Raw genomic sequence first — 26,571 nt, 5'->3', positions numbered from 1 at the left:
GTGTCATGGGTTGTTCTTGACCTTTCTGTGGTGAGGCTTTGTCTGGTCTCTGCTGTGCCAGTCTGGGGTGATTTGTCAGAGGAAAAAGTCCCTGAGGACACTGACACCTGCAGTTCTACAAAGATGTGGTCCTGCCTCCAAACTGAGTCTTTTGTGGTGTTTTGGTTTTCTTTGTTTTTTTGGGTTGTTTTTTGTTTGTTTGTTCGTTTTATTTTATTTTGTTTTTACATTGTGAGAGAAGATGCTGTGGAAGAAATTAATATGGAAGGTAGTTTTGTAAAACAGTGTTGACTTTGCTCAAAGGACTGGATCTGACTATCAGAGGCAAGTTACCATTTCAGGACCTGTTGGTCATTGAGGTCTGGTCAACTGCTTGGTGCTCCAGGCCCTGCATGAGCAGAAAAATTAGGAGAAAGGGAACATCAGTCATTGCAAGTTCCCCTTTTGTCAGTAAAGAGAAGTGTGTGTTCCTGGTCCCTTGTGTTTTCTGTGCCACCTCACACCACCGACCTGAGGTTTCATCTACTTCCAGCTCTGAGCTGAGCATTAGTGAAGATGTTTTCCCTTAGAAGGCCAAGGAGATGTCTGTACAACATTATCTGAATCATCCACTAAATCCTGGCTTTCTGTCTGCTATAGCCATTCAAGCACTAATTGCCTTTGATTAAGTCAATCGTTTGCAGAGTGAGTGGGTTAATTGGGTATTGTGGAAGCAATCAATCTCATCAGCTGCTTGCATCCATAGCTGAAGTGACAATGCAGTGGGACAATAATTGTTTTATGAGCTCCTGGAAGGCTGCAGAGGCAGACTGGATGACAACATGAAACCCTTCTCTGCAAAATGGCCTTTAGGAAAGGTAATTTGGATGCTAAGTGCTCATTAGTAGAGAACTGATTAATTAGGAGCTGGGAAATGTTGTGCCTCTAAATGTGTGTGCCCAAGAAAATGGTCTGGGTGTCAGAGTGCTGCACTTGGGAGTTCTTGGGCTCTTAGGCCTGGCTGGGTGAGGTGTGAAGAGGATGTGGTGTCCTAAATGGGGAGAAAAAGTTGTTTTAGGGAGGTGAAGGGACATGATTCTCCTCTCACCCTGTGGAGGGGATCTGGACATGCCAGCACCCACCCTGCACCAAGCACTGACCTCGCAGAGTCTGGGGGCTGAGCATCACTGGCACATCCTCCTTTGCTGCTTGCTGAGGCTGGAAATTCCAAAGAACTGAACTGTGCAGGGGCAGGAGCAGCTCCTGGTGGCTCCTGACCTGGTCAGTGCAGGAGGGCTCCGGGGGAAGGATTTCCATCTCAGCATAGGTCCCTCCTGCCCTGGGGATGCTGAGGCACCTCCAGCCCAGCTGTATCTGCACTGCTCAGTGTGGGACCAGCAGGAAATGGATTATCCAGAGGTGGCTGCAGAATTATTGCAGGGAACTTCTGAGCTCCTCAGCACAGCTGCAAACAGGCAAAAAAATCAAGGCAAAAAAGCAATCTGCTGGTGCTGTGCAGGGGAACAGGGTGCAAGCTCTGAGGTGTTTGAGGACCTGGACCCTGCTTGCATCTGGGGGATCTGGGCAAACTTTTTTGCCATTCCATGAGCAAACTTAATATTCCTTGGTTTATGATTTTTATTGGAATGCAAATTCTTAAAGTATGCCAGTTGAACTCATTGAAATGTCTTGCTTTGATGTTGGCTGAGTGCTGCAGGAAGAAATGTTACACCTTAGAGCAGTCAAACCAAACCATTTACACTGACATGGCTAAACAAAAGGTGCACAGTTGTTTTTGCAACCCTATTCAAAGTCCAGTCTGTAAGGAAAATACAGAATATGCCACCTTCTCCATCCAATCCTCTCACTGTGGGCAGTGAGGTTTATTTCAGAGGAATGTCCTTCAGAATATTTATTTAAAAAGAAGGTTGTGACATGGGGTCAGAGGTGATGTGTGATGTCAGGGATTCCACACTGAACTGCTCCAGATAATTAGGCAGTTCCTTAACCTCTCAGAAAACCTGGGCACACCATGTCCAGTGAGGGCCCATCCCCTGTCCTGCCCTAATTAACACCTCACCGTGCTAATGCAGCAGAGTGCTCAGCTTTGACACTCACAGGAGTGGCAATGCACAGCCTGCAATTTTAGCAGCAGAGTGAGGGAGTTGGATTTGAACTTCTCCAAAGCTCTGAATCAGGGTCAAGGCACTTTAGCTGCTGAGAGGAAGGAAAAATGGCTTCAGTAGGAGGAGGTGCCCTGCCTGAACTCCAGGGAAACGAGATTCTCTTGGGTTACATGCACAAGTACATTCTTTTCTCTTATTCAGCACCCCGTGCTTTGTCTTGCAGTGAGAGAAGAAGACAAGAAACCACACAGTGGTGCATTTGTGTGGTGTTGGATACACTCAGGTTGCTTCTAAAGGCCTGGTACCACACCTGGTTTTACCACAGCCCTAGAAACATTATGCAAACAAGCAGTTCTGTTACCTCTTTCCAGGTAAAACCGTGAAACAAAGAGCCAAAGAAACCGAAGATCAAACATGGTTTTAATTCCCAGTTTTTAATGCCTTGCTTAGGATGACAGAAACTATAGTCCATGCATGTTGGTTTTTTCAAGCCAGTGGCTCTGATTGTCCTCCTTTGAAGATTTTTCTTCTCTCAGAACAAGGGGTAAAACTAAAAAAGTAATTTTGGGTACTTCCTGTAATCCACATTCTCAGAGACCAAGCCCCCCCATCATTAACTAAGCTCTGTAACAGCTTTCTGAGGTGGGGAAGTAGCAATATCCCTCTTCTTTAAAATGGGGAACTTGAACCAAATGCTGGTAGAAGTCAGATGGAGAGATGGTGGCTACAAGAGATGTTCTTTGTATAAAATCCTCTCCCTTGCTTCCTCTGCAGGCTCTCAGGCAGGGGAAGGCTGGCTGCACTGGAGCACCCAGTGGGTGCTGCCACTTTTATGTGCCTGAAGGAGCTGCAGCCACCAGCCCACCTGAGCTGGTGACTCAGGTGCCATGCACTATCTTCTTTTCAGTCAGCCCACCTGGTGACCCTGTTTTCCTTGCCCCCAGAGCTTTAGCTGTTGGGATGAAATGGGTGTGGAAGTGGCAGTTCCTCATTTTACCTTGGAAGCCACGTAACAGGTCAGGAGTACCCATTTGGGCTGTGTGGTTGTGTCCTGTGCCATTTGCTGGCTGACACAGCTGCTTGCTGGGGCTTTTGCAGGTGTCACAGGTTTGTGCCTGCAAGAGCAAAAGTGATTGATTCTGTTCCTTGGCAGGTGACAGAAGTGATGCAGGAAATGTGGCAGCAGCAATGTTAGCAGTGTCACTGGGATTTCTGTGTCAGTCTTGCCCAGGCAGTGCTTTCTGCACTCCTGGTTAGGTACTGGTGATCCACGGGATGATGGCAGGTCATTGCATCCCTCATTCTGTACCTCAGGAGAGGGGCAGACGTGTTGGTGACACGATGCTGTGTCACACAAGCAGTCAGCAGGTGCTGTAGGGCTTGTTCAGCTTCCATCTGAGCAGAGCAGCCCTCACAGAATGGTTTGGGTTGGGAGGGAGCTCAGAGATCATCCCATCTCACCCTGCCATGGCAGGGACACCTTCCAGAATGGCAGGTTGCTCCAAGCCCTGTCCAGCCTGGCTGTAGGCTCTGCCAGGGAAGCAGCCACAGCTCCTGTGCTCACCCTGTGCCAGGGCTCCCCACCCTGAGGACCTGAATGTGACCAGGTGCCTCTGAATATGAACTGTTGCTAAGGCACATGAGACAAGGAAGATGGGGTTTATCTTCTGTCTCCAATGCCCTCCAGTGTGAGGTCTGTTCCCTGTTCTGCCTCCTGCAGTTCTGTTTCTCAGCACTTTCTCTGGCTGTTTTCACAACCCTTTGGAGCAGGGCTTTGAGGACACAGCTTGCTGGCACACAGTTTGCCTGGGGAACCTGTGTGGGTTCGTGTTGGGTTCAAGGGCTGTTCATGGTGCTGTGCACTGATGGGTGTTGACAGGGGTTCAGGTTTGGGCAGAGCAGAGGAGCAGCTCCTGAGGATGCAGCCCTGAAGGGAAGACAAAAGAAAAAGAAAAGAAGCAAGCAAAAATCTCTACAAAGTACACTGGAATCAGCAGCTGGCTTTGTCTCTTTTTGCTGAAGTGATTGGCCTGGGAAGAACCAACATGTGAGCCACAGAATGGGATAACACTTGGTTTTGTTGGGTTTTTATAATTCCTCCTCGAAGTGAATTTGGATCCTGTGTTTTGACACAAGTTGGAAAGAGAACATCAAAATGATGAAGTATAAGAGGGCAGGGAAGACTGGGTTTCCAGGCTGACTTTGATTCTGGCTCACAGCCTTGTCCTGGGCAGCTCAGCAAACCTCTCTGGGCTTCCCTCTCTTCATACAGAGCCATGATGGTGCCCATCTGCCAGGGTTAGCAATGATTTGAGATCATCTTTGGGGAGATGCAGAGTAATTTTATTCTCCATCCCGTAAATGCTAAAAAATCAGTGTTACGGAGGGGAGCAAGTGCAGCCAGGAATACCTGCAGCATCCTTCACCAGTCCTGTGTCTGGAATGGATGAATGAATGGATGAGACCCACAGGCAGGAGCTGCTCCGAGGTGGGGCCAGCACGAGCTGAGCTCTGTGTGGTCTGTGTGCTCTGCTGAGCCACACAAAGCCCAGGTGGGGATTCCTGAAGGAAAAGATGGGCTTTCCTGAAGGAAAAGATGGGCTTTCCTCCTGCATCTCCCCATGTTTGTATTTGGAGATATCACTGTCGTGGTGTTGGGTGTCCTCTCCTCCATGCCAGCTCTCTCCAGCCCCCTGTGAGACATCACAGTTCCTCAAGTGCCAGGCACAGAGAGGCCCTGAAACCATCCCTGCTCCTCAGTGCAATGAACAGCAATAGCTTTTGAAGTGCTCTCCTGCTGCTTGGCATTAAAACCCAGCCCCTTTCAGGAGCAGAAGCCACTTGTCCTTGGTTCCCAAAGCTCACACTCTGAGGAAAAGCTGCTCCACGTGCTGCCTCTGAGGGAAGGGATTGGGGGGCAGTGGTGTCACCCCCAGTGCTGGCTGTGGCTGTAGGGTAAACAAGGGTGTGGACCATCCCCTCGGCATCTCTGGTGGTGGCAGGGTGGGTTTGTGGGAATGCAGGCAGCAGGGGCTGCTGGGTCTCACAGGGACAGAGGTGTCAGCATTCAGGAGCACACAGAATCACAGGATGTGATTATGTGCAGGTGCTTTTATTGAAGAGCTCTGGGAATCAGGGGTACAGACCCAAATCTGCCTCCGACACAGCTTTTGAGCTGAACATATTTTATATTCTGTCATTATATAACTTACATATTAACTATTAAACTTATATTGTTCTATTGTATACATTGACCTTATTCAAGCATGACCCTCTTGTGATCTCTCTCAAGCCACAGTTTCTCATGATTATTCTTACGCTCAAACAGTTATTATATCTAATTACTAAACAATAATCGCATCTAACACTTATATCATTTATCATATACTGGTTACACAGGTGCAGTTCTAGCAAGTACAAGGCCTATACTTTCCCAGGGTATTTTCCCAGGGCCTACTAAGCCTTTCCTTCTAACTCCCCAAATCCCCATGATTTAAAACCCCTTTTGCTGTCAGAGGGGCACGCTCTGCCTGTGCTGGCTCACCCAGGACTGAGCTGTGGCAGTGCACAGGGGCCCTGCAGGCAGCCACTCCCTGGGTGTCAGAGTGGAGATGTCTGAAGCACAAGCTGCTAGCAGGAGTGAGCAGAGTGAGGGGGCAGCTCTGCAGGAGAATGCTGCTTTCCTTCATGTCCTCAGCAGAGCAGCCACACACCTGGATTGCTTAGTTCTGAAGTCTCAGTTCTTTTCTTTATCCCAGCTCTCTTTTGAAGTGCAGCACTTTGTCCCTGGTTCTCAGCCACTCCTTTCTGCTGCAGGGTACCGAGAAGGATTTCTGTGGAAGAGAGGACGCGACAATGGGCAATTCTTAAGCCGAAAATTTGTGCTATCAGAGAGGGAAGGAGCTCTGAAGTACTTCAACAAAAACGATGTGAGTACCTAGGGTTGCTGTGTGCACATTGCAGCTGTGAGAGCATCCTGGAACATGTAATTCCCATGGCACCAGTTTATTTCTACAGTTTCCAAAATCACTGAGTCCCCGGTTGCTGCAGGACAAGAGCACCAGGCTCAGCTCAGCCTCCCTTTAGTGGGGCTTGCTCTTGCTCCTCCAGCACACTCATGGAGAGGTGCCCCACAGGCCTGTTCACACGTTCCTGCTCTGCTGCCCTTGAAAGTCCATAGGGCTTTTCTCAAACCACCAGCAAAGGAGTCTTTCTCAGCTCTGGCTCTGCATCATCCAGCTAACGTGGGTTTCATATGGATGACTACCTTGTGATGAAGGTGTCACACCTTGCAGTGGTCACTGGGTCTGAATCCTCCTTTGCACAGCATGGCATGCAGTCCAGTGTCCAGCAGTGTGCAAGTATTTGTCTTCTTTCCCAGAGCATGTTTCATTATTGTGAGAAATGGAGCTATTGCCCTGAAAATTGCATTTGTGATGAACGGATGGACACCCCACTGTTCAGCACCATGGACTGGAGAAACCCAAGGTGTTTTTTTCTGACCTTTGGGTCTCCCCTGACCATCACAGCTGAGAGCAGCCCAGGCTGAGCCAGCAGCCAGCTTTCCCAAGCAGGTGGTGCAGTTATGATGTCGTGATGATCCAGAGGATGGGAACATCCAACCTCACTTCTCCGTGGCTTTGACAGCACCATCTTCCCCTTCAGCTTGGTTTGCTATGGTCCAGTTGCATCTCATGGAGAAGAGAGCCAGTCCTTGCTGAGGGAGAAGTGAAAGTCCCAGCAGTTCCATTCAGTCACTCTTGGCTGCTCCGGTAGTTTAAAGCTGCTTTGCCTCGTTGTTGACCACAGCTGTGGTGGGAATGGTGCTGTCTAGACATCCTCTCTGCTGGGATTTCCCCACCATGGGCACCCTCCAGTGCTGTGTGTCCTCAGAAAGTCCCCAAGTTCCCAGAGCAGCACTGACACCTCTGCACGGTGCTGGGACCATGGCACCACCCCACCCTTCTGCTGGCCCTGGCCCTGCTCTGAAACTGCTGTCACCAAGGGGCTCATCTGTATTTGGTGGGATGGTTTTTTCACAGCTGCTGTTGCACTTTTCAGTGCAGTCCTGGAGGGGTGGCCAACTTCTAGAGACACTTTGTAGGAACATGAACAGAGCTATGGAGCTGCCACTGAGAGTACAGGTGGGGCTGGCGGGGCTCCCTCCTGGGCTAACCCACCCTGGAGGTGGCTGCAAGGATTATATTTGTCCCCCTGAAGAGAAAGTTCCCAGTTCAGAAGGCAAGGGAGGAGCAGAGTCAGCAGCCAGTGGCTCACGTGAGAGGGTGGGACAGATGGGGACAGGAACACCCGATCTGCTGTTGGCAGAGGGGATAATCCTCCATCCTCTGGGACAAGGATGAACTATCTGTGGGTGCACAAAGCATCCTGGCCTGTTAGTTAGCAGTCTGTCTCTTTTTGTGTCCCTGCTGAATTTTGCAGGAGGACAGAATTTTCCAGGCTGGCAGGAAGCGCTCGCTGACACCCGAGCAGAGTCTTGGATATCTCATCACCAGCTGGTTTTGTGGGCTGGCATTCAGGTTCCTTTAGCTAATGGGGGCCTCAAATAGGCCTTTTTTCTGACCAAGTGAACTGTTTATTGGTTTGAAAGCCACTTCTCAGGTGTTTGCTCACTCAGCTGTGCTTTCCAGGCAAAAGAACCCAAAGCAATTATGAAGATCGAGCACCTAAATGCGACTTTCCAGCCTGCAAAAATCGGGAACCCACACGGGCTGCAGATCACTTACTTGAAGGACAATAGCACAAGGAACATCTTTGTCTATCATGAAGATGGCAAGGTGAGGCCCTGGAGGTGATGAGGAGGTTTGGGTTGGAAAGGACATTAAAGCTCATCTCATTCCACCCCTGACTTGAGCAGGGACACCTTCCCCTATCCCAGCTTGCTCCAAGCCCTGTCCATCCTGGGCACTTCCAGGGATGGGGCAGCCACAGCTGCTCTGGGCAACCCCTGCCAGGGCCTGCCCACTCCCACAGAGAAAAAATTGGTCAAACTTCATTTGTGTCAATGGATTATCAATATTCCAGAAAGCAATTTACTGCTGGAAGTCAGTGAGGGTTTCAGCTTCTGCTTTTCTGCAGGGTGTAACCCTACCTCACATTGGGATCACGGAGAAACCCACAGGTAAATAAATAAATAAATATGTATATAACCACCCAATTGGTGGCTGTAGAAGATATCAACATTTTAACATCACAGCTTATTGTTCATTAGCTCCAGCCTGGTTTGGTCATCATTAACTTCAGGAGTGAATTCTTCTTCTGATCTTCTTTGTGATGCTATCTGGGGTGTCTTTAGCTGCTTAGGGTAGGAAAGCAAATGATAAGTGAGTAAAACCTCAGAAAGTAGGTCAGTGTTTTCCAAAACATTGTTTGTCTGTCCTATTATGTTTGGGGATTTTTTTTTCCTTTCAACTTGAAGTAGCTTAACAAACCAAAGCAAAGGTTTTTAAATTTTGGGAATGGCTATTTGCCACATTAGACTATTTCTAGGATACCCCCCCAGTTCAACTCCTTAAAACTGAGATTTCAAAATTTCACGTGAACCTTTCTTCCTTACCCGGATTCTTTCTAAAGCATAAAAAAGTTTAAACTTCTCCTTTGATATGGTCTTTCCTACACTACAGCGACCTCACCTGAAAGCGTTTGACAGTGTTTATTTTAGGATTAAGTCTGGCTCATTGAACAGGTCCCTGATCTGGTGTGTGAAGCTTCACATGCATTAATGACAGCAAGACAGCTCAGCATCCCTCCCCCTGTGCTCAGCATCCCAGGCAGGACAGCTCCTAATCTCCCTTCCAACGAGTTTCCTGCTCCCACATCTCAGACCACAAGGCAGTGTTTGAGTGCTCCCTGTGTGGAACACTTAAAATTATTGTGGCATTTCTCAGCCAAACCTTCAGAGACATACTGCACAAGCTGTTGGGTTTTACCAGAGATGAATGAATATATGAGTTTAAAAAGAAAGAAATTATAAAACAGTTATTTTGTAGGAGGAAAAAAATGGAGAGAGATTTTTGCCAAGGAAAGGGAGAAGAGCCAGAGCTTCTTGGACTTCAGTATCACTGTGGCTGTCTCTAAAGGACTCACAGACACAGCTGATAGATTGGGAAACAAAGACAAAGAGATGTTAAGCTGCTCTTTTAGCAAAGCTTTAAGTATTTTGCTGGAATTCAGGTGGGATGCAGGTGCTGCTCAGGTGTCCTCCTGAGGGCTGGGGGACAGGGGTGGGTGGGCAGGCTGCACCAGCCCAGCCGTGCTTATAGGGTCTGCTCAGTATCTCAAATGCCCTTTTGGGGCTGGTTTTGCCATTTCAGAGATGTTTAAATCCTCCACTCTGCAGAAAGCCCCTCGGTGCTGAGTGAAGCTGCAGAGCTCTGTACATGTCTGGCAGCCTGGAGCAGCAGCTGAATGTTCCACATCCTTCACCTTTTTGCTGCATTCTGTGGTTTTGAGGATTGCTGCTACATTGTGCTCTGTCACTGGGGCCAGAGTGATAGGAGAGATGAAACACAGCAGGATCAGGTTATTTTATGTGCAGGCTGCACTCCTCACTCTGCTTTTCTTCCTCATTACTAGGAAATAGTGGATTGGTTCAATGCCATCCGGGCAGCACGTTTCCATTACTTACAAGTGGCATTCCCTGGAGCCAGTGATTCTGATGTGAGTGTTCCTGCAGCACTGCTTGGGTGGGGGTTTTTTCCCCCTTCTTGCTCATTTTGAGCATCCTGCTAACAAGCTGGAAGGCTTGGGGAGTGCTCCATCCTTTGGAGTGTTCTGCAATTACTGGGCTGGGATGGTTGTGGTGGGATGCTGAGCCCCTGCACACACGGGGGCTGTGGGAGCAACGCCAGCTCTGCCACGCCTGCAGGAGCCCTGAGCATCTCAAAGGCTGCTGCTGTAATAGCAAAAGCCAAAACAAAGGCTGGAAGGAGGAAAGGTGAGGGCAGGAGGATGTCGGTGCCCTGCCTGAGTTCTCCTCTGCAGGTCAGTGCAGCCTGGCTGTGTTTTCCGGGGGCTGGAGCTGCTAATTATGTTACCCTGGGCTAATGCAATTGCAGAGGCTGCTCTGACGTGCTGTCAGCCAGGGCTGTGTGCTGCTCTTGGGGTGTGACATCACTGTGGTGGTGCTTGATTACTCCCTGCTACCTCCTTGGCTGTAAATTTTGAAATCTAATTGCATTTCCTGCCAATTACCTGGGAGGGGTGCAGTGGTGGCTCTGCAGGGTGGCTCTGTCCCTGCTGCCCTGCACCCTGGGGAGTGGGGGAGACTCCTCTGGAGGCTGCTGGCTGTGCTGGGCAGCTGCTCCAGGGTGTTTCATGTTGTGGCCTCCTCTCCTGAGCGCTGTGGAGGAGCAGGGCTGGAGCTCTGGGGCAGAGCTGTGGGGTGGGCTCAGGGCTGGGGGCTGGCTCAGTGTGGCTTTTCCTACCAGTGACCCCCAGGCCCCCATCTCACACTGCTCTTTTCTGTTCTCTTTGGTTGCTCCAGCTGGTGCCAAAGCTTTCTAGAAACTACCTGAAGGAAGGATACATGGAGAAAACAGGGCCAAAGGTAGGACCCGAAGCATTTTTCAGTCCCTCCAAACACGAGTCTTGCTCTGTATGGCCCCGAGAAGGGGTTGCTGGTGGGACAAACCAACCCTTGCCAGAGAGACAAAGCCATAAATCTGTGAATGTGTTTAATACACTTTCCTCACTTGGGAGCAAACATAAAAAAATCCAACTCTACATCTCAAACCCAGTGCCCCTTCCTGGTACAGCTGGCCCAGACCCTGGCTGTGGTGGCCCTGGTGGCCCAGAAGCCATCTATTCCCAGCTCCCCCAGCCCTTCAGGCTGCTCCAAGTGTTTGGGACTCCTGGGTCATGCGTGGTTAGAGAGAAGTTGTGCTGTTCCAGTGTGTCATCTGGCATTTTCTGACTCCTCAGCAAACAGAGGGATTCAAGAAGCGATGGTTCACCATGGACGACCGACGGCTCATGTATTTCAAAGATCCCCTGGTAAGATGAAGGTGCCTGAGCTGCCTGTTGGGAACTACCTGCAATACTGCTACTACTAATAATAAGAGTAATAATTACAGTAATGATCTGCAGCAAAATGCAGGCTGGCGGGAGAGCCAAAAGGGCACAACACTGTCACTGCTTGGTGGCTCTGCCTGGTGTGCAGTAACCCTACAAATACCAAAACCACTTTAAAAGCCCTGTCCACCAGATATTCTGCATCTGGATTTTGGCTCCCTGGTGTTGGTGCTGCATGTGGGTGCCCCTGGGTGAGGAGCAGGGCTCTGGGTGGTGCTGTTGGGGTTTGGCTGATGGGCTTGTGGCTGCTGCAGGACACGCTGTCCTGGCTGCCCGGGGTGCAGAGCTCCCTTCACCTCACCCCTGCCTGACTGCTCTGCTGTCTCCTAGGATGCCTTTGCTAGAGGGGAGGTTTTTATTGGGAGCAAGGAAAACAGCTACAAGGTGCTGGAAGGGCTCCCACCATCCACGCAGGGGAACCACTGGCAGCACGGCATCACCATCGTCACCCCGGACCGGAAATTCCTCTTCGCCTGCGAGACGGAGGACGACCAGCTGGAGTGGATCACCACCTTTCAGAAAGTCATAAGCCGGCCGATGCTGCCTCAGGAATACGCAGGTGTGTTCCCTGGGGAGGGCTGGATGTCAGCCCTGGCCCTGCTGTGTGCAGGAGGGGACTGGGGATCAGGCCATTGCTCCCTCCTGTTCTGTGTGAGGCTCTTCACTGCCCAGGGGGATGTAAAGGCTGTTTGAGCAGAGAGGGAGGAGGAGGAGGATGGTATGCTTCCCTCTTCACTGCCTCTGGTGTGATGTCCGTGCTGCTGTATGGTTATGGGGGTAACTGAAGCCAAGGAGCATCAGCAAGGACCACTGTCAGGGTGGGCTTGTGCCAGGCTGTCACCACCTGCCAGTGCTTGCCTTGTTTTAACTTTATCTTCTCTGTTTTTTCCTTTCAGTGGAAGCCCATTTCAAACATAAACCTTAGCTGGGACTGGCTGGGCAGACCTGAGGAGTGAGCTTCTGTTTACAACACAACGTGGTTTTATTTGAAATGTTAAAAATAATTCATAATAACAGTAATAATAATAACAATAACAATACTTCCCTCTCCCCTCATCATTCACTTGATCATGTCGGAAGGGCGGCAGTGGAACACCGGAGAAGATCCTGATCCAACTTGAAATTCAGCTCTGTGGCTGCTCTGTGGGATGGGACAGGTGGTCCTGCCACCCCATCACCCCACAGCCGCTGGAAGGGGCACCCAGCTTCTCCAGGATGGCAGAGACTGTTGGTGGCACATCCCGGGGGCAGCTGGGACTTCTCCCCATGCTCAGGTCCCTGGGTGCTGGAGCTGAGCATCCCCACACTTCCAGATGGCTGCCAGCCCTTTCCAGGGGGGCTGCAAGTCCCCAAGGGGTGACATCCCTGTGGGATGGGAAACAACCTGGAAACATGAAATGGTGCCGTGCAGAACAGCAGAGCCTGCCATGGTGCCAGGTAAAGGATAAGTAAATTATCCCCTGGGACTGGGGGTGATGCTGTACCTGCAGAGGGTCACACAGGATTTAGAAACAGAGGAAATGGGCATCATCAGCCTCATTAAGCTAATGAAGGGCAGGGAGGAGGGGGCTGCAAGGGAGACACCAACACGTGGGGTGATGCTGAGGGAGCAGAGCTTTGGGGGCCAGGCCTGTGTTCAGCTCCCTGGGTCATCCCTGTTCCATGGTCTGGCTTTGCCCCATTTGGGGAGCCTGGTATGGAGCTGGGGGGTTGAGCTTTATCTGCAGTTTTGCTGATGGGCACCATCAAAGCCTCACTCCCAGCAGGCACATCCCTTCATCAGACTTGGTGGTTGCACTTTTTCCCCCCAATAATTCAATTTTTTTTTGGTTGATTTTTCTTCTCCTGCCCAAAAAAAAAAAAAAAAAAAAAAAAAAAAAAAAAGCTGCTTGAAGTGACGTTTCAGCGCCGTGTTGAGCACTGTAATTCCTGCAGTCAGGGCGGGCGGGCTGGGACCTGCACACCAGGTGCTGGATTTTTACCCAAAAAGGAGATTTCCAGCGTGCCCTGAGGGCCCAGCCCCAGCCACGGACCTGTCCGACGCGTTTCTTAGGTTGGTTGTGTAGCTGAGAGCATCTCATCGGCTGTGTGCATTCGTTCTGTCACTGGTAAGACAACTGTGGTACTAAATGTCATTCAAACCAATAAATTATTATTATGTCAGAGCCGTGGCTGTGTGGTGCTGGGGCAGGGGAGGGAGGTGGGGTTAAAAAGCAGCAAATGGAAACAAGGAGCTGCTGCTGCTGGCAGAGCCCCAGGGGTGTGGGACACCTCAAAACCATCTGCCCTACCCTGGCACACAGTGTGTATTATTTTATCTATTATTTGTGTATATGTGTGTGTTACAGTGCATATTCTGTGCATTTTCTCTTTAATACTTCTTTATGTGTGCACACACATACACAAAGGATAGCTGGTTCTTGGGAATAGAGAAATAAGCTTTATGAAGGGGTTGTTGGCTATTCAGACAACTATAAATGCATAGTGGATAGAGTGTAATATATAAAACGTGTGTATGTATGAGGTGTTCATATGCACACATTCCTGTACAGATGTAGCACTCAGACATATTCAGTTTACAAATAAATAAGCGAAATGTGTTTCACACACCTGTATATGTATAGACATTTTTATACTTTGTTTTCTAAAATATGTGATTATATATGATATACATATGTGCATGCTTTATATAATTTATAAATATAATTTATGGTTTATATATTGCATATAAACACACATATCTGCATCCACATGTGTATGCATAACTATAATTATATATTTAACTTATATTTAAAGTATTTATAAGTGTATGTTACCCACACACTGTCATTCACACTTACTTACCAACCCAGGCACAGCAGCAGGGAGAGGACAGACTGGGCTCCTTGTTTGGGTTTATAGGTAGCTATAAAAATTGTTTTGTGTGCATATATAATTAAGAATAATATTATAAATGATATGTAATACAAGTATATAATTATTATCTATACAAAAGGCTGTTTATATGTGTGTGTATATACATGTATTTTAAATTCCTAGGTATATATTTTATACACACACACACACTCACACAGACATATGTTCTTTATATACTGTTGTAATTATTGAATATACATGTTGTATATCCACCTGTAAGTGCCCCAGCCCTGGAGCATTGCCCTCCTGTCAGGGCTGGGGTTTTGGGGTCAGGGCACATGCAGAGCTCACAGTGGGGGCTGCAGACAGAGCTAAGGCAAAAACCTCACATTGGGTCATACACACAGGACACAGCAGGGGACATGTGCTGGATGCCTGTGGACACCTCATGCTGCCTGAGAGGCACATTCCTGGCAGCCAAAAGCAATGAAATGCTGTGGTTCTAAACCTCTGCTGACATCCCAGATAATTTATTAAATGTCTACAGCACCAACCCGGAGAGGGAGCTCTTCCCTTAGCCTGCTGCACAGCAAAGCAAACCCTATCTGCTCCAGATATTCCAATACCCCAAGAGAATTACACCTTTACTGCACACAGGTGAAGTGCAGCACTGAGGGCTGGATGACCCACAGTGAAATGCAGAGTGAAAAAAATAGCAAGGAATGTAAAGCTCTGCTTGGGAAACCCTTAGAAAGCAGCAGAATTGCACATCCTGGTATAAAGTGTTTATTTGAGACTTCACAATTAACACAAAGTCTTCCTGTCAATGCCTTTTTTTTTTTCCATACAGTCAATAAATTTGTATTAATCCCTCCCCCATGCATGATTGCTGTTTATTAATCTAAGCCTTTTTATTTTCATCATGAAAAAATAAAGCGTTTCCTCACCCTTTCACCTGTTCCCTGTACCAGACTGTGCTGCATTACAGAGGAGATGGAGAATGGCTATGCCTACTGCTGGGGGTGAAGTTACTCCATTATTTATTGATTTATCCTTTAACAGAAAGTGTTAAATGAATCAATCACCCAAGAAAAATAAATATATCATAAAGAACCAGAAGCTCTGCAGTATCCCTTTTCTTGCCATCCAGCCCAGTTCAAACACATACCCTGCCCACGGCAAACTGCTCTGCTCACAGCAATGCTGCCGCCTGCACCTACAGCTGGGAACTTACACTGGCAAGATCTCTTCCAAAGTACAGCCACAAGCCACAGGACGTATTTTAGATGCCAAATTTTTATACCTAGGCAAGGGAGATCCACCTGGAAGCCAACTACCTGTGTTCCATTGATGGGCTTTTACTCAAGAGCTATTCAACCTTGTGCTTTTCAGGAAGTATCTGCTAAACACACGCGTGGGCCCAGCCAGAGCCTGGCCTTGGGGAGAGGGGCAAGCAGTATGAAGGGTGTGCATGTTACTCATGGCAGTGGAAGCAAGTTCTTGTATCAATGTCTCTTGGATGTGTATCTCAAATTACGCTGCTTGGCTCGTCCCGCAGTACTTTTGCCACCAGCCTCACAAATCAATTATTCAATTGCTCCCCCTGCCCTTCGAGATCTTCCTTGGAAGAGGGCAAGGAGGCTTTCTCAGAACACAGATGGCATTGGGTAGGCCGTGGAGGACAAGCCCCATGTTTATGCTTTACTGAAAGACTGTGCAAAAGGGAATACTGCATCAGAAACCGCAGACTATGTTTAATCAGTCCCAGCCGCTGGATCGGAAACCCACTAACTGCTCCGATTGGTTCGTTTGGCTACTTTTTGTTGGTTTCTTTCTTTTTTGTTTTTTACATAAATAATATAGACCGACAGTATAAACATTTCAGCAACCATTTCTAAAAGACCAGAGGAGCCCTTTTAGGAGCCAAGAAACAACTGCAGGATTCAAATTCCAAAAGTGTCTTTGGAGTCATCGAATCATCAGATTTACACGGCACCCAATGACAACAACATTCAGTCGAGCTCAATAGGACTGCTGTCTTCCTGACCTTCTTCTGTGTCATCATCTTCCCCAGTTCCCATCAGACTGTTTAAAAGATTTCCTAGAATAAAATACAGGACAGTCATTAGTTTTACATTCTCATCTCAAAAACTTTTAACTAATCTTCCATCCTGCTACAGTACAGATTTCTGTAACAAAAAAACCCCAAGAGTTTTTCAAGTAGAAGAGTCTCATCAAGACATTAGTAATCCCACACTGGTTTCCATTATGAATATTGATTTGGGAAGCTGTATAGTCCTAGCTGTACACTAATACTGTTCCTTCTCTAAGAATACACTTGAAAAACCCAAAGTCACATATTTATGTGCTACAGTTGCACCCTCAGAAGGAAAAAAATCTCCAACCAAAAGAGGAAAAACACACCTCCAGCAATGAAACTCTCAAAAAGCAGACACAGTCTGCATCATGCTGTAAAAAAATTGAAACTCAGAGGCATCAATTTAGATGCCTGAATTGCTGAAAAGCAAATTACGGATGGTAAAACCACAATGTTTTCTGTCAGACTTTGGGTATCAGTGAATTGACGTTTGTAGGTAAAGCTTCAAGTCACTTTACAGAGAAGCTTAGTTCTCAGGGAAAACATTAATTTAATTCACATTTTATTCAAGAGCCAGGAAATGACGGCTGAATGTCTCTATTCCATTTCAGTCCTTGTGGAAGGGCAGTATTAATTTCAGAACTTTCCCTTTGGACACATTCATGTTGCATCAGCACTGATTAGATCTCTACCAAAGCCCAATACTTGGTTTAAGAAAAATCAGTCCCTGGAATCCGAGGAAATTAAGCTTTAACACCAGTAAGATGCTTTTTTACATTAGGAAGCTATACCATAATGTCAGAAATTAACCATAAGAGTCTTTTTAGTACTTCTCCCCTTCTCAGTGATGAAAAGTCTACAAGCTCCCCCAAACTACTTTCACATGCAACCCATTCATCTCATATTCTACAGCAGGGGCTGTTCCTACAGGCTATGAAAAGAATTATAAATTCCTTAGAACAGATCATCTGTTTCCAACACAGGTGTTTTATCCAGGTCACTGATCAAAGCCTGGAGGTACCTACAAGCAGAGCTTACCTAGCAATCCCCCGTAGGATGAGGTCTGCTTGGGTGGAACTCCGAAGAAAAGCTGTCCTATTCTATCTAGGTACTGTAGGGACACAAGGTGAAAAAAAGGCAATTATTTCATTTACAGCTGGAAATACCCAGGCAAGGTAAAGCACCAGCTCTTATCTACAATGCTGGAGACAATCAGCCATTATTTCACTCGTTCAGTGAGTTAAATCCTGTCTGTAACTCACCTCATTATACATGGGGTCTCTTTTCAGCGAAGGTTGATACTGTTCACACAACACTGTAAATACTGTTAGTTTTCCTCTAGAAAAGAAACAACCAAAAATGTAATCTCAGTTAACAACTGAAAAGGAAACCAAGAAGGACATGACAGAAATGAGACTGTACCCATCAACTGCCAACAGCAGAAACCAGATGAAGTTTAGCAGTGGTTGCACAAAGGGTGGACCCTTCTCTATCGAAGGATGTTTCTGTGTGTATGTCGTAAAAACAACTGATGCGCTGGTCTTGTTTTTTAAGCAGAGAAATCTGAAAAAAGAAAGAGAACAGGGCAAGTTAAAAACAAAGGGCAGAGAAATAGTTTCACCATAGAAAAAGGGAAGCCAAAATCTACTTCACTTGTGCATAGAGGCAAACTCAGGCTTGAACTGATGGCAAAATGAAACTTAGAGATGGACATCTTTGGAGATGGTTTGGCCATCAGCTGAGGAAGGGGAAAATCACTACTGAACACACTGTGAAACAGGCAGGTTGGGAGGGAAAACAGACATTAAATATTAATAGAATGAGTTTAACCTGGATCTAAGCAGATTGTACATGATAGTTACTAAAAGAGAACATCCATCTGCAAAATGTGGAAAGACTGGCTATCCTGTAATTCACATTAAAATGATACTGCATCTAGTGGTCCAGGATTCAATATGCTGAGTTAAAAACTGAATTAAAGACCCATTCACCCCTTTTAGTATTTATCTGTCAGTATTTGTTGACTCTGTCATTCTATTCCACCTCAAAATAATGTGGCATCAGGACCATGAATAGCTTACACAAATGCCTAAAAATCTCATAATAAAGCTGTACTTTGAGCTCCCAAACCATTTGTCCCCAACAGATCGATCCCTCAAACAGATCAAATCCTTGTTCAGGTCCAGTTAATTTAACTGGCAATCTCAGCAAGTCCCATTGGCCTAACAGGCCTTTATCTGGGACAAACGCTGTCAGCAAGCCCTAGGAAAGCTGCCACAAGCCATGTCATTTTTGATGGCCTCTAATTCTGCACCCTCACATGTGCAAGGGCTTGGGGCTGTTTTGCCTCACTGACAGCAAGGAACTGCAATTATTTTCATTAGAGAATAAACTACCATGCAAGAGAATTTAACACAGTATTTTACATATATGTAAAGGATGCAGTAGAAATGCTGTATAAATGAGTCCTGCACATATTGGATTTCCATAAAGGATTTGCTATTGCTCAAAATCACAGCAATCTATAGCAACCAGTTATGGAAAGCAGGACAAATCTGACATGACAGCTCACTGCTGCCAAAAGAGAGACAAACTTGCTCTCACCTCCTCCCTCTCCCCCAACACCTACTCTTTCCCTGACTCCCTGCCACACAGTTCTGTCTCCACCTCCTCCTCAGACTCCTCCGTGAGCTGCCTTCCCTGCCTGAAGAAAGCCATCAGCTGATTGAACACAGTAAAATTGGCTTTGTCAAGCTTCATTCTGCATGAGCTCTGCAAAAGCACACAATAGCTTGCATTCCCACCTCCTACAAAATAAATGCCTAAATTGAGAGCCAACAGCAGCTCTGTCAAGGCAAGAACCACCAAGCTGCTGCTCACAGACCAGGCTGAGCATGACAAGTTGCCTCTTAGGACCTGAGTGAGAGCAAGTTCTGTACTAAATACAGGGCCTGCTTGAATACAGTATTTGCAAGAACATACAGATAAGCCCTAACTAGACATAAAGTGGTGTTAATAAAGCTAAGAATTGTGCTTTCAGGGTTAAACAGATTACATTCATTCTTCAGGCAATTAACGTAATTTCAGGTCTTGACCTTAATACATTATTTCACTTTTTTTCTCCCCAGTCTGACGAATTTAACACATCGGTTTTCAGACAGTTTTCTCCTGTTGTTCTGACCAGTTTCACAGTTTCTTTTGCAAAGGCTGTGTGGTTAAATTAGGTTGGTCCCACACATAATGTCATCTCAGCAAAATGCTTCAAAAGAAGTTTAACACCTACTGTAGTACTGCCTGAGCTACAAACATGTCCACCTCACTGCGGTATCCGCGGGACGACGAGTATTCCACCAGCATATTTGCACAGCCCTCACCATCTGTCGAGTGCAAGAAGTGATACCGAGATTCACTATAGTTTTGCTCTAGAAAAAGAAAAAGGAAAAAGGCTGTTAAGAAATCAGTTCAGTGTAGCTGAACATAAAAACAAATTTATTAGGCTTGTACTTTATTAGCTGGTAAAAGAACAAGAGTTACAGGTGTGGTATATAAACAAGACAGCTAGTAAAAAAGTCTGTAAGTTACAGATAATTTATAAAGGGAGATAATAAATTTTACTCTAAGTATATTTGAACAACTGCCAATAAATATAGTTTACTCAATTACAGCTACTGCTGGCTTGAACTTTGGTTTTATAATTTTATCTAAGTGAATGCTGACACATGGTGTGCTATCACCAGTGCTTAGGACAGGAATCAAGAAGTTCCATATTCTAATATGTGCACCTAGAAGTCAAACAGCACCTTTGGTATCCTTTCATTTCCTATTTTTAGCTCAGCCCACTTTTGCTACCAAAACTAAAATCACTTCCATATGCTGAACAGAACAGCAATTATACAGGAAAAATGGTGTAAGAAGTGGCAATAATTTGTTACAACCTGAAGCAAAGGATTGTGCGAAATCATTGCAATGACAAAACTGGATAGCTGCTAATCTTTTGAATTTCAAAGCATTGTTTTAAAAATCTGAGCCTTTTGTGGTGAAACTCAAAAAGCTACAGACTACGAAGACGTAGGCACTTTGGTCTTCAAGAGAACAGTGAGCAGGCAGCTACAAAATGGGGACTTTTAGTTTCAGAATGCTTATCCTAATTTATCCTGTTTCTTATCCTAATTGCAGCAGCCTCTAACTTGAATGCAGTGGGAAGAATCCTCCCCTTGTGGCTGGCAGCAGCCATCAGGCTAACATAAATCCCAGGAGAGCAGCTGGGAATTACCTATGGCACAGAGAGGCTGCAGCATTGACCATTACTGGGTCAGAGTTGTTACATGAAACCACTGTCACAATTTGGCAGCTACTGAAAAATGTAAAATAAACAATCATCTTGCACAGTTATCCATGAGAAACCACAGAAAAAATGGCATGTAGTCAACTGTTCTCAATCACCTTTGTTATGTTTTGAACACAAGACTGTAAATACTGGCTATCATCCACAAGTAAAATAATTATTTAGAGCATTCTGTGTTTTTCTTACATCCCATCACAAGTGATAAAACGGATCATAAATCAAAAGCAACAGCATTCATTTTGAAATAACCCTGCTGGCCAACTTCTTAAGAAGTACTTAATTACAGTCCAAAGACTGTTTTGGATGCCAGGTGACGTATTTCAATCTTTGTCATGTTTATCCAGGATTTAAAAACAAAAAAACTTGCCAACAGAACATCTTTGCTCCCCAACAATTTTCCTCCTACCTCAATGTCTAAAGGATCAACCTGCCTTTTAAAGAGAGCCTCACAGCAGCTGTGTTTTGGATTTTGCACTAATACAGAGCTACAGACCCAGTTTTTTTTTCCTGTAACATTAGGAAGACATTAATGCAAAAATCAGATAATGGCAGAAGTCAATCAATCATTTCCATCTCAGCCTCCTTAGATTACTCCCAAAGCAGATCTCTTATAACACCTTGCTTTCAACATTTTCAAAGGAAAACACAGAAAAGCCAGTTGATTTTTCTTACCTTTCCACAGGGTAATAGCTAGTAACTGGTGTAGTTTTGGATGTCCAAGTTTTCCTGATCCCCCACTGGACCATTTTAGTGCTCTGGATACGAAAGCCACTCTTTCAGGAGAATTTGGATCCATTAAACTAAACAATTTAGCCAAGTTTTCTGGAAGTAATAAGATTGAAAAATATTTACCATTAAGAAAAATAAGATGATCTGCTGCTTCTAATGCAGATCTAAGATCCATCTTTAGGACAGGCAGCAATGTTAGTTCCAAGCATGCCCACAGAGTCATCAGGAACCCACAATTCCCTAACAAAGTTTCCCCAGATCCTTAGCCATGTTGGGAAGGCACCCAAAAAAGATTGCAGCTTTCAAGACTATTAACAGGTCACTGTGAAGGGAAAGCACAACTAAATGCCACGAAGCCAAGAGGAGAGGTCACCTCACCTAAAAGGTCTTCTGCTACTTTTGCATCCGACTTCTCCAAAGACTCCAAAACCAGCATGGACAGATCAGCAGCACTGTTTTGCTACAAAACAGACACATACTGGCAATGATGAATGTATCAGGGCATAAAAACAAACATCAACCAGAATTCTGGCAGCAGCAGGTTTAATGCTTTTATCAACAGCTAGGGCACAGTATCAAGTCTCAGCCTTCCTGATAAAAAAATTATAGTAATTTGATGGCATCAAAGAGAAGCCTCCAGGAAAGCAGAACACAGGCATTGTTTGGATGCTCACAAACACTACTGCCGCATGCTCCAGCTTGGCATAATCCTTCTTTGTGGAGAAAGGCTCAACAAAGAGATAAAACAAAAGATTACAAAGCAATTACCCCAAATATTTACCACTGAGAACCCACCATTCATCTCTCAAAATCTTGGGAGTAACAATTCCCTGCCCTCAAGCAACACACACAAAACCAGTGACTTACCTGGTTATGACTGAAGAACAGTAAAGCCCCTGAATACATGAGTTCTCTTGCTTCTGCATGTTTTCCTTGTGACATATACCTGAAAAAAATACCAAAGCCATGGTAAAAATTACTACTAAGTAAGTTGTGTATGCTTAAAGTTACTTATATTTGAAGGATTAAAAGATGCCTAAAATTTAACATAACGACAACAAGGGATTTATTTTTAAATCAGGTTAATTTCAATAATGATGTAGCTTGAACTGCAAGTTGCAATTTTCTGCTCCAGACCTGAAGGAATAAAATGAAGAATATAAGAAAGGAAAATGAGAGAGCTACAAATATGTTTGGGGCTGGAACAAGAAAAGGGAATGAACCCAAGACTTAACTGAGCAAAAGATGCCAATGTACTGAGCCTCTACCAAAGTCATCCCAGTGAAACAATTTTTGGAATACCTCCTGGAGAGCTTGCTGACCCTTCCACTGGTCCAAGTCTCTCTGAACACTACAACTCTGCCAGGGGACATCAGCCTGCCCTGGCCCTCTGCTGAACCAAAGGAGCTCATCTCTCATGGGTTTGAGAGTAAGATAAGCACAGCCAGCAAGATTCACCATGCAACACTTCAAAAGAAATAAAATATAATGCTTCAAAACACACTTTCCACCTTTCTCACTTAATAGTTAACAAAGAAATAAGGAATTGAAGAATTTGCTCCCAGTGGTTACCTCAGGACCTCTTACCACAGAGCTGTGATTGCAGCTTCCTGCACATCATCACTGTCAGTAACTACAGCTCTTGCAGAGTCACAGTTCCAGCTTATAAACACAGCATTTCCCATAAAAGCAGTTTAGGTGTGGCAGAGTTTCCAAATTCCATTTCTCTTAACTGCTACTCAAAAAGTCTGTGCTCTCAGTAGCTGATTTGCTCCTGTCACAGAGGTGTCAGCTCTACCCTGCTGCTTTAGCACCTGCACTTTGGTTTGTCCCCTGTGGCACACCTGGCTGGCTGTGCCCGTGTCACCCTTTCTGCTCCTGCAGCCCCAGGGCCCCCCGGGCTGTTCCAGAGCCCAGGAGTGCCCGTGGGGTATGGAGGGGTTGGTGGTTCTGGGGTGAAGCAGGACAGTGTGGCCGTGGGGGTCACACCAGCCAAAGGGACACCCAGAGCATGCCAAACCTCTCATGCTGTGCCCCAAATTCCTGTCACACGTGGCCCCTGCTGGTAACATCACACAGACAACAAACAAGGGACCAGACACTCCTCCCATCCTGCCCATCAACTCTGAGGCACACCAAGGGCTTTTATCCCAAACAGAACTGAAATAATGGAAGGCACGACAGAAGTGTTTTGGAATAATTCTCAACAACTCGGATTTGCAATCACCATGGTAAATTTGAGTCAAATTAATCCATAGCTCCAGTGTTTTTATAGTTGGGCTCCCATCCAGGTTTGCTTCTAGGAGTTGGACTCAGCATGGATCCACTTCCACAAATTCTACTTCCAGTAGATTCACAATGCTATATGGAAGCTCCTAATCTGAGAATTATTACAGATGATACTAAAAACTGCTGAAAACAATTTTATGATATAAAATAAATTTTAAAGAGCTGAGGTTTTTCAAAGAACTTTTATCAGAAAATTTCTTTAATAAAAATAAAATATTGATGACATTTCTCTAAATGGTATTTAAAACAAGAGAAGTCCTGGAGCACGTAATTTACACCAGAAAAATGACCTACAAGGACCAGGGAAATAGAAATGGATGCCACAAGGATATTACACTGTGAGGAGTGACTCAGTTACCAAATCATGAAGAGACAAGAGCTCAGCCCAACCAGCCTGGGGAGTAACAAACACCAGCAGCTCAGGTGTGTGTGAGGGAGCTCAGGCTTAGGCAGGAACAGCAGTTTTCCACCTGCTCCACGGATCACACAGGGATAATAACTCTGCAGGAGGCAAGCTTATGGTAATCTTTCCTCCTCCACTTCTTCCCCTCCTCCACCCTAAAACACATCTCAGTGCATGAAACTGAGTCAGGATTTCAAGTTTACCCTCTGACAGACAAGCCAAATGTTTTACAGGCCTGTGTGTTCAAAAGGAATAAGCACTGGCTAACCCAATCACAGTTCCAGAGCTCAGGTCATCCCAATCAGCATTACTGTGTCTGACAAAATGCTGATTTCTATCACACTTTACAGAGAATTGACAAGACTACCCAGCCATGCAAATGTCACCTTTTCATTAAACTGAACACATCCTTTCACTTGTATTTAAAATGGAAAAGGCAGGAGGAGACGTGACCTCCTGAGCCAAGACTTCTCACACCACTGCAGACACCACATCACATAATCCCTACCATAAAATAGCCAGGCTTTGTCTTAAATTTAGATTTATTCTCAAATACAATTTAAGTCTTAAGGCCTGGATAGTGCCTGGCTGATCCCATCAGAGGGGTTATGGAGGAACAAACTGATTTAATGTGAAGGTGCTGGGACACAGGGCAGGGCAGGGCAGGCTGTCTGGTGTGCTGGGAGCACAAGTAGGATTTTGCACTAAGGACTTTCCTCCCCACTTTCTTCCATGACTGCTGTTTTTCTGTGCTTACTCATAGGCCAGTTCTCCTCATAACACTGATGAGGGCTGAGGATAGGAGACACAAGACACAGGACAGGGAGGGTGGTGTCCAGTTTTGGACTTCTCACTTCAACAAAGACACTGAGAGGCTGGAAGGTGTCCAGAGAAGGGCAATGGAGCTGGGGGGACTCAGCTGGGACAAAAGGAGGCTCTGAAAGGAGCCTGGAGCCAGGTGCTCCTCTCCCAGGCAGCCAGTGACAGGATGACAAGAAATGGCTTTAACAGGAGGTTCAGGTCCGACACTGGGAGAAATTTCTTCACAGAAGAGGTGGTCAAGCATCGGAACTGGGCCCAGGGAGTGGTGGAGTCATGCTCCCTAGAAGGGTTCAAGAAACATTTAGTGCCACTGTCCAGCTGACAGGTGATTTGACTTAAAGCCAAAAGTTGGGCCCGATGACATCAGAGGTCTTTTCCAACCTAACTGATTCTGTGAAGCCAAATTTCCATCTTGTCCTCCCCCAGCAGAAGTGCAACTAAACAAAGCTTGGAGCAGCTGAGGAAGCCCCTAGAACAAACACCTTCTTCTGTGCTCCTGCAAGCAAGGGTCTGTATGTTAAAATCTGGTGAGAGAAAGGGTGACCCCTGCAAGTTGCAGTAGACATGAAAAATGAAGCCTAAAACTGCTTTACAATAAAAACAATTTCCTTATGACAAAAGAAGTAGTAACATTTCTGAATAAATGTCCAAGCCTGCTCTACTTAGACACTGTCACGTACACAAATACTACACCAAGTGGAATTTATTCCAAACAGCTGCCCCGTTCTGGCCACCCTGAGGGCTGCTCCTTTCCGACCGCGGCACCAGGGTGGCCGTGCCGTGAAGCAGAGGATCCCCGTGTCCCGGCGGAGCGACGAGCAGCCTTCAAACCCTGACCCTCACTGCGCGGCCAGCTGGCATTTACACCGAGCCGGGCTCGGCTCCAGGACGGCCCCGGGACACGCGGCGAGCCCGGCCCGAGCGCCAGGGGACACCCGGGGGGACACCCCGAGCCCATCCCGCTGGCCGGGAGCCTCATCGGCCTCCCCGGAACGTGGGGCCACCGAGCGGCGCTGGGGGACGGGGCTGCAACTCCGCTCTGCCCGTGACCTCCGGGCAGCGTGACGCAACACCCCCGCACAGCGCCGGGGCCGGCGAGGCGCGGACCGGGCCGGGGTCGGGGCCGGCCGCCAAAGGCCGGCGAGCAGCGGCTGCCCCGCCGCCCGAGCCGCCGGCGGAGCCGCGGCCGGGCCGGGCCGGGCCGGGCCGGGCCAAGCCCGGCGCCGCCGCTCCCGGCCCGGCCGGGCCCCGCTTGGGCCGGCGCCGCGCGCCCGCCCCACCCCGCCCCCCCGCGGACCAATCAGAGAGCGGGGCGCGGAGATGGACAGGCGCGGCGGCCAATGGGGAGCGGCCGTGGGCGCGACGGGGGGAATGCGTGGGAAGGCTCTGGAAAGCCGGGCGGGGGAGGGGCAGCGCGGCGGGCCCGGCGCGGCCCTACCTGAAGAACAGCGTCCGGTACATCTGGTGCGCCTCGTAGTAGTCGCCCTTCTCGACGCTGGCGCGCAGCTTGCCCTCCACACGCTGCACGCCGCCGCGGTTCCTGCCGCCGCCGCCTTTCGCGGCTTCCTGCTCCGCCGCCATGATCGCCGCCGCCATCAGCGCGGAGGACGGGGAGGGGAGGCGGGAGCCGGGCGCATGCGCGCGCAGCCCCGGCGCCCTGCTGCCCGGCTTCCGCCCGTTCGGACGGCGGCCCGCGAGGCTCAGCCCGCGCGGCGGCGCCCCGAGCGCTAACGGCGGCCGGGAACGGCGTGAGGGGAACGCGGGACTCGAGCGGGGCAGCAGGAACCGCAGCATCGCTTAGAACGGCAACAAAACCACGGAACGGCCGATG

General features: G+C 47.3%; 2 protein-coding genes across 7 annotated transcripts in view; one reads left to right on the top strand and one right to left on the bottom strand.

The window, feature by feature from the left end:
• Positions 1 to 13,363, top strand: part of ADAP1 (ArfGAP with dual PH domains 1) — a 49,764-nt gene extending 36,401 nt beyond the window's left edge. For all 5 annotated transcript variants that reach the window (XM_021539715.3, XM_021539712.3, XM_021539716.3 and 2 more), the window contains exons 5-11: positions 5,922 to 6,034; positions 7,757 to 7,903; positions 9,702 to 9,785; positions 10,612 to 10,674; positions 11,049 to 11,120; positions 11,529 to 11,757; positions 12,095 to 13,363. In XM_021539715.3, the coding sequence (XP_021395390.1) occupies positions 5,922 to 6,034; positions 7,757 to 7,903; positions 9,702 to 9,785; positions 10,612 to 10,674; positions 11,049 to 11,120; positions 11,529 to 11,757; positions 12,095 to 12,123 (737 nt within the window). In that variant the 3' untranslated portion in view covers positions 12,124 to 13,363. The remainder of the gene's footprint in view (positions 1 to 5,921; positions 6,035 to 7,756; positions 7,904 to 9,701; positions 9,786 to 10,611; positions 10,675 to 11,048; positions 11,121 to 11,528; positions 11,758 to 12,094) is intronic.
• A 1,461-nt stretch (positions 13,364 to 14,824) lies between these two features.
• GET4 (guided entry of tail-anchored proteins factor 4) lies at positions 14,825 to 26,378 on the bottom strand. 2 transcript variants are annotated; one of them, XM_021539717.2, is made up of 9 exons: positions 26,179 to 26,378; positions 22,094 to 22,172; positions 21,605 to 21,686; positions 21,170 to 21,319; positions 19,436 to 19,574; positions 17,575 to 17,715; positions 17,415 to 17,490; positions 17,191 to 17,263; positions 14,825 to 16,155 (listed from the first exon to the last, which is right to left on the bottom strand). In XM_021539717.2, exons 1-9 carry the CDS (start codon positions 26,334 to 26,336, stop codon positions 16,067 to 16,069), a joined length of 987 nt encoding a protein of 328 aa, XP_021395392.1. In that variant the 5' UTR covers positions 26,337 to 26,378; the 3' UTR covers positions 14,825 to 16,066. The 2 variants fall into 2 exon arrangements, with proteins under 2 accessions (XP_021395392.1, XP_077643006.1); XM_077786880.1 differs by lacking the exon at positions 26,179 to 26,378 and adding an exon at positions 25,421 to 25,528.
• Between the last annotated feature and the right edge of the window lie 193 nt (positions 26,379 to 26,571).

This window comes from Lonchura striata, chromosome 16 (genome assembly GCF_046129695.1).
Source record: "Lonchura striata isolate bLonStr1 chromosome 16, bLonStr1.mat, whole genome shotgun sequence".
In the NCBI taxonomy this organism is placed as follows: Eukaryota; Metazoa; Chordata; class Aves; order Passeriformes; family Estrildidae; genus Lonchura; species Lonchura striata.
The sequence above is the reverse complement of the archived record's forward strand: the minus strand, read 5'-3'. Positions and strand labels throughout refer to the sequence as shown.

Coding starts and splice junctions, on each gene's coding strand:
- GET4 (XM_021539717.2), bottom strand. CDS start 26,336: ATGGCGGCGGCGATCATGGCGGCGGAGCAGGAAGCCGCGAAAGGCGGC. Junction 21,320..21,604: donor AGTAGCAGAAGACCTTTTAG/GTGAGGTGACCT, acceptor TATTACTTCCAG/AAAACTTGGCTAAATTGTTT. Junction 19,575..21,169: donor AGCTATTACCCTGTGGAAAG/GTAAGAAAAATC, acceptor TTCTTTTTCTAG/AGCAAAACTATAGTGAATCT.